The sequence below is a fragment of the Physeter macrocephalus genome, chromosome 12 (assembly GCF_002837175.3).
Source record: "Physeter macrocephalus isolate SW-GA chromosome 12, ASM283717v5, whole genome shotgun sequence".
In the NCBI taxonomy this organism is placed as follows: Eukaryota; Metazoa; Chordata; class Mammalia; order Artiodactyla; family Physeteridae; genus Physeter; species Physeter macrocephalus.
The window spans coordinates 13,621,791-13,628,708 of record NC_041225.1 but is presented as its reverse complement, the minus strand read 5'-3'; the positions used below and the strand labels follow the sequence as shown (position 1 = coordinate 13,628,708).

At 36.8% G+C, this 6,918-nt stretch overlaps 1 protein-coding gene across 11 annotated transcripts in view; it reads right to left on the bottom strand.

The window, feature by feature from the left end:
• ANAPC1 (anaphase promoting complex subunit 1) overlaps positions 1–6,918 on the bottom strand; it is a 119,334-nt gene that overhangs the window by 104,294 nt on the left and 8,122 nt on the right. For all 11 annotated transcript variants that reach the window (XR_003682234.2, XR_003682233.2, XR_003682237.2 and 8 more), the window contains exons 7-11: positions 6,614–6,687; positions 4,735–4,880; positions 4,294–4,514; positions 3,367–3,576; positions 821–916 (exon numbers count right to left, since the gene is read on the bottom strand). Coding sequence is in view for 5 of the 11 variants with exons in the window: in XM_028496614.2 (XP_028352415.1) it covers positions 821–916; positions 3,367–3,576; positions 4,294–4,514; positions 4,735–4,880; positions 6,614–6,687 (747 nt within the window). In the remaining 6 variants the exon portion in view is untranslated. The remainder of the gene's footprint in view (positions 1–820; positions 917–3,366; positions 3,577–4,293; positions 4,515–4,734; positions 4,881–6,613; positions 6,688–6,918) is intronic.

Here is a 6,918-nt window from a genome sequence, read left to right as displayed (position 1 = left end):
CCCATCGACAGACAAATGAATAAAGAAGTTGTGGTACATATATACAATGGAATATTACTCAGCCATAAAAAGTAATGAAATTGGGTCATTTGTTGAGACATGGATGAATCTAGAGACTGTCATACAGAGTGAAGTAAGTCAGAAAGAGAAAAACAAATATCGTATATTAACGCATGTATGTGGAACCTAGAAAAATGGTACAGATGAACCGGCGTGCAGGGCAGAAGTTGAGACACAGATGTATAGAACAAATGTATGGACACCAATGGGGGAAAGCCGCAGGGGGGTGGGGATGGTCGTGTGATGAATTGGGCAATTGGGATTGACATGTATACACTCGTGTAAAAAATTGATGACTAATAATAACCTGCTGTATAAAAAGATAAATAAAATAATATTCAAAAATTTTAAAAAAATCTTGTCAAGGATGAAGAAACTGGAACACTCAAACATTACTGGTGGGAATGTAAAATGGTACAGCTTATTTGGAAGACAAATTTAGCAATTTCTTTAAAAGTTTACAATGAATTTATCATTTGATCCACTCCTAGTTATACCTATCTATCTACATGAAATCATGTATGTCCACACAAAGGCTTCGGCTCCAATGTTCATAGTGTCATAATCCACAACGGTCAAAAAAGTGGAAACAAACCAAACGCCCATCAACTAATGCCTAGATAAACAAAATGTGGTATATTTATACAATACAACACAGCAAGAGGAATAAAATATTTATACATGCTACAACATGGTAGGCCCTAAGAAACAGTCCTAAGCTTATTTATACCAAATCAATGAGATACATAAACGCACTTACCGTAACTGGAGCTGGGACTCTACTAAAAAGCACAAGAACTTCTGCCCACATAGGTCAGATGTAATAAAGACTTTTGAGGCCTGTGAATTTTTCTCCCTGTAATAGATATATTAATAAAGAAACTGTTGGCACTCACTTAAAAATCTACCACAGTAATTATTAAAAGTCTTTGAAAATATTCTACAGGAAATACTACTTGGGCCAAGCAATAACCTTGAAGACACAAAAGCACTTCTAAGAATTGAACTTCATGATCTCTAAGATTCCTTTCAGCTCTCTGACTCTGAGTCCACTACACAGCTTTTTTGGGGAAAAATTACAATAAATGTAATCATTACCAACAGACTTTTTAATTCCACATTATTCAACCCGCCTACTGCTAAAGTCATGCAAACTTGAAGAGATCTTAGACGTCTTACAGGGTCTAAGGGGTCAGACGTTTTATAACATGACCTCTCCAATCTATCCTCACTCTCTCTCAGATTAGACTCCACTTCATCCCTTTTTTTTTAACCCATACTCAAAAATTCTCTATTCTCAAGAATTTCATTGTAACTCTGTACAATAAGGATCTGCAATATATCCAACTTAGCAATAAGGTATTTAAAGACAAATGATTTTTAAATACAGGGAATTTTTATTCTATATATAAGGAATCTTTATTTTATAAGGAATTTTTATTTTATATATATAAAAATAGAACATACTTCAACACTGTACTCACATCTTTCCTTTCCTCCAACTGCCTACCCCTGACCTGCCAGCCTAAGAACATGCGCCTGTCTTCCTACTCGGATGTGGATGGCTTAAGGCCGTACAGCCAGCTGTATTTTCAGTGCTTTCCCTGCTCTGGGTATATAGTCTTTTCGTAGCCTACCCTCTCATATTAAAATGAATCTTTAAATACAAAGATGGACTAAATATTAGATTATATAAAGGACTTACTGTAAATTTGGCTGGGTGTAAAAATGGTAGCATGGTTAGGTAAGAAAATATCCTTACTTTTTAGAGAAACACACTTAGGTATTTAAGGGCAAAAATGAAGACTAATTTTCTCTAACATAGTGCCGGAAAAACAAAACTCTCCCTTGACCCTGAGATTCCCTCAGCTAGTTTTGTATCCTCATTCCCATTCAAAGGCAAACTCCTTGGACAGTCCGTATATCTATGTTCACCTCCTCGGTCCCCATTTACTTTTTCCACCCCATTCCACTCCACCCTAGACCCCCACCCCCAGGTGCTCTGGCCAAAGTCACCAGTGACCTTGCCATCCAGGTACTGCCTCTCTGAGCTCACCTAAGAGTGCCACACTTCACCAGCACCTGGCAACATTGGCACCTTCTTCTCAAAAGCCACTTTTCTTGTGTTCCATGACATGTCCTGCTGCTTCCCCCACCTGACCTCTCTTGCTCTATCTCTCTGCAGCAGCTTTATCTCTTTTCACCTCCCCCTCCGCAAATCTTAAGTTTCCAAGACTTTAGTCATTAGCCCTCTTCTGATTCTACATAGCCTGGTTTTAACTATTCAGAGGTCACAGACTCTGAGAATCTAATGAAGGTTAAACCCTCTCCTAAAGAAAAGGCCTATACACCACACATACCCATGATTACTATCTTTGATTCCAGAGAGTTACCAGAACCCCTACAACTGCAAGCTCATCCACAGGCCCTCCAGGAACCCAACCTCTACACACTCCATAAACTCCAATCCACCTGTCTTGCCTCAATCACCACTGATAAGTGACTTCTCTGACCCCTGAGTTTATGACCCACATATAAAGCACCTTCTTACAGCTCTCATCAAACAGAACAGCCCAAAGGGCCATCTCTCTCCACCTCCTCTTTCGCAGCCCTTTCCCCTCCTCCTGCACAAACAAATGGAGAGTATTTTAAATTCCCCGAACAAACCGCACATTCACACTTCTGCACTTTTCTTCTGATCCCCTCTAACTACTGTGTACTGCCCCGCTTACCCACCCAGGAAATACCTAGTCATCTTTCCAAAGCCCTACCAGCAGATGAGCAGTGCCACCATCCTCCAGCTGTCTCTTTCTGAGGACAGGGACAGCAACTTATTTGCTGATAAACCACAGCCACTAGCACACACACTGGCATTGACTGAATGAATAGTTAAAGAGAACATAAAAGGAGGAAGGTCACATGGAACAGAGGTCTGAGTTGTGTTTCCCAGAAAAACAGCTGATACTCAACTAACATAAAGACAAAACTTAAGAAAAATGTTACAAATTCCCAAGTTTCCTAATCTACAGAAATTAGTTGTCTCTCCCTAAAACATCAAACACCTCAAATCTGAGAGATTACTAAGTTAAGGAAGAAATAGCAAATGACAAAAGAATATTTTTATGATCACCTTAATATCACTAACATCCTCTACTGAAACTGAGGTAGCCTTTAATACATATCTCTATGTAGTTTAGAAATATTAATAACTGCTTATACTCAAAGGAAGCTTTACACAAAATACCAAGTATTTTCTAAAACTTTTAGTATCATTTTTCTTTGAATATAAAAATATATACTCCAAACCTTGTATTAGTAATCGTTTCTGTCCATAAATGGTCCATACAAAGTTCAGGAACAATTGGCTCTGTTTCTGGTGCAAGAAAGGAGCCGTTAGAATTACTATTTGGAGAATGAGAAATACTGTGTCTCTTTGGAGATTGATTATGGCTTGAAAGGTTGAATCTTTGCACCCCTGAAAAAGAGTGCACTCCTAAGGCTGGAGAATGAGCACGACTGCAAAATAAAGAGAACAGAGCGCACCACAATTAATACCGCAGGCTGACAGAACACACTTTCTAATAAAGCTTTCCAAATTCTATGTATGGAGAGTATTCATAACATAAACCCAGTCAGAAATACAATTTTTTTAAAAAGGAGTAGCTACTTAAATGGTTTGTCCACATGCTTTATTATATTCTAAAGATTTAGAATTCCTGTTAGAATTCTTTTTTTTAAACTGAAAATCAGTTCATTTTCTGCCTCAGAAAATCAATTATTTATATCAATAATATTCAAAAAAGTTTAAACTATGTTCCTATACATTCAAACATATACACACCAAAAAAACTATGTCCCTATTGCCAGACAGATAGATATTAACAAAAACAAAAAAAAAGCTAATGCAAATTAAGACAAAAGAAAACAGTACCAAAAAATTTCTGTAATTAATATTCACCAAACTGCTGCCACTTAGTGGTAAAAATGAGGCACTCTTACAACAAGCACTGGCAGTTTCTAAATATGACTCAGTGAAAAAGTAACACAGTAGGCCTGGAAGTCTTAGTAAAAATAGCACAACTGGAATAATGCTGTTTTCTCTAAAAGATACTCAGGATTTGTCAACAGAAATTTTAAATCCTTCAAATCACAAGAGAAAGTTTTAAAAGAAGGTATCTTTTTCTTGGGATGTCTTGTTTAAAGCAAGGAAATGCTTCCACACTTAATTCCCACCTGAGAGCTGCCATGTTGGAAATGGAAGGTGAGCGGGAGTGTAGGCTGGGCGAGGAGGTTGAGCGACTCTGGCTGTGGATGGAGGAGTAGTTCTGGAAGGGGGAAGCCACGGGGGAGTCTCCCCTGGAGAGGCTTCTGAGGTGTGCTGTGAGCGAGCTGCTGGTGGCCACATTCTGTGGGGTGCCCCCCTGTTCAGAGAACTTTAAAACAACATTCTCTTCCTTAAGTCAAAATGAAAAGGGGGAGGGGGGCAGAAAATAATTAGATTAGAAGGGCAATTTCCTTGTGAGAATGCAGGGTAGTTGCCAGTTATTAAAGATATAATATATCTTTTTACCTAAGGCACTCAACCTATTTCACAAGTGATTCTTCTAAAAACCTGCAAAGTTTTTAGTATTAACTATCCTTTTCTATTAAGAAGTGATCTGCCTTTACCCTTACCTCTGTTTTGACTCTCCGCAGAGCCCACACAGAATGCAAACCTTGAACGGTGTCATAGGTCATTACAACGGAGGGATCAGTGTTGAGAAAAACAATTTTCATTGCATGATCTACAACATATTGTACCCGTGATGAACCAAAAAGACCTTAAAGACAGAACAGAAATGATCAGGTATAGAACAATGGACTTTTACAAGACTGTTGTTTATGAAGTGACTTCTTGCAATTCCTAAAGGTAAAGAGAAATCAAGGCAATTAAGGCACAAAAATCTATTAATATATTACGTAATTAACCCTCAATTTTTAATAAATTTACTTTGAGTATCAATTCCTTTAAAATATATTAAAGATGAGAATGTTACGAGTTTTGATTTCACACACATGCAACTAAATGTTGAAGATCTGTGCTGACTAAACCGTTAAATTCATCAGCCACAGGTAAAAGGTCCATGACTCCTCTAACAACTGACTTATTCTTAAATTGCACTCAACCATTCGGCCAAGTTTGACTTCCTTACTGGTTCTTTTCTTCTCTAAGAAATCTGTTCTCTACTGTAACTATTCAAACAGTGCTGAACAGTACACTACTGCTTCTGCTTCACTGGGTACACATGCAAAATAAGTTTTTTCCTAGTGAGTCCAGCTTCTACATCTACAGTACCATAAACTGGTTTCTATATCCTTATTTGACTGTTTCCTAAATGCTTCCCTCTCAGTTAAAATATTGAAAAATTTTAAAAGAATTATTTTATAAAACGAGTACTTTATATAGAAAGAAATAAAAATCATTCATAATTCCACTCAAAAAAACCTCTACTAATATATTTGGGAGCACTCCTCTGAGTTTTTATTTTTCCTATACAGACATATTTTTTATGTTCTTACAAAATTAGGATGATTATTGCAGTCAGTTTTGCACCTTACTTAACATTATGAATAAGCAATTCCTGAGGTCATTAAATATTATTCAAAAACATGATCAATAATGGCTGCATACCATTCAGTCACACACTCTGACATGTTTTTTTAGGTTGTTTGTAGTTGTTAGCAGTATAATATAGAACTATCAATAAACTTTCTGTAAAAGGCCAAAGAGTAAATAGTTTAGGCTTTGCAGACATACTGACTCTGTAGCATAATTTTTTTTGTTTTCTACAACCTTTTAAAAAGGTATAAACCACTCTTGGCTCTTAAGCCTTAGAAAAATAAACTGGATTTAGCCCCCAGGCTGTAGTTTGCCAAGCCCTGATAGAGAAGATAAAAACCTCAGTGGTAGTGCAGAATATATACTGGGGATAAAGTCCTTAAAGTAAAATTGGTCAAAGAATATAAATATTTTTTTTTAGCCTTCAAGTCCTCATTATTCATAATAGCCTATGTTTGGTCACATTTAAAATTTTAAAACAAGCATCTAGAAATACCTCTAGGAACTATTAAAAGTCTGAGTCCCAGCAAATTATGTTATTATGAGCAGGGAAAATGAAATATTAAAAATTTCCAAAGTAAAGGTCTAAGGCCCTACATTTCTTTTTTCCAAAAAAAGGAAGCGATTTTAGTTTACCTAAGTATTGTTCATTTACTTAATAATTACTAAGGAACAAAGTCCAGAGTCATCTACAGGTAAGTTAGAAAATATATCAGTATTTCTGGTTGATGTACAGGCTCTATTTTTACTAAAAGAATAGCTGTTAAAACAATTAATACCAGGGTATTCAATGAATTAATTAATATGAATTATTTTCATAATAAGTTATTTTTATATGCCTAAATTATATTATTTTTATAAAACAAATCTAATTTTCATAAGCTCCTTTACTTCCTCCCCAGCCCCAAACTCAAAAGAGAGACTACATAAAAGAATTTATAAAAATACACTTACTTCCAGATTTACAAACAAGAGGTGTAATTTCATCTAGTGGATGCAGCATGCTGAACATAGTGGGTAAAGGTTCTCTAGTAAAGAACAAATAAACAATGACCAAGACAAGATGACTCCATTTGTGCACAAATTTTGTACTTTCCTTGCAAAGAAATGTCTTCTGCAGATTACACTACCAACTAGAAACCTCCCATCTCAAAAAGCAACCCTCAGGCTTCCCTGGTGGCGCAGTGGTTGCGCGTCCACCTGCCAATGCAGGGGAACCGGGTTCGCGCCCCGGTCTGGGAGGATCCCACATGCCGCGG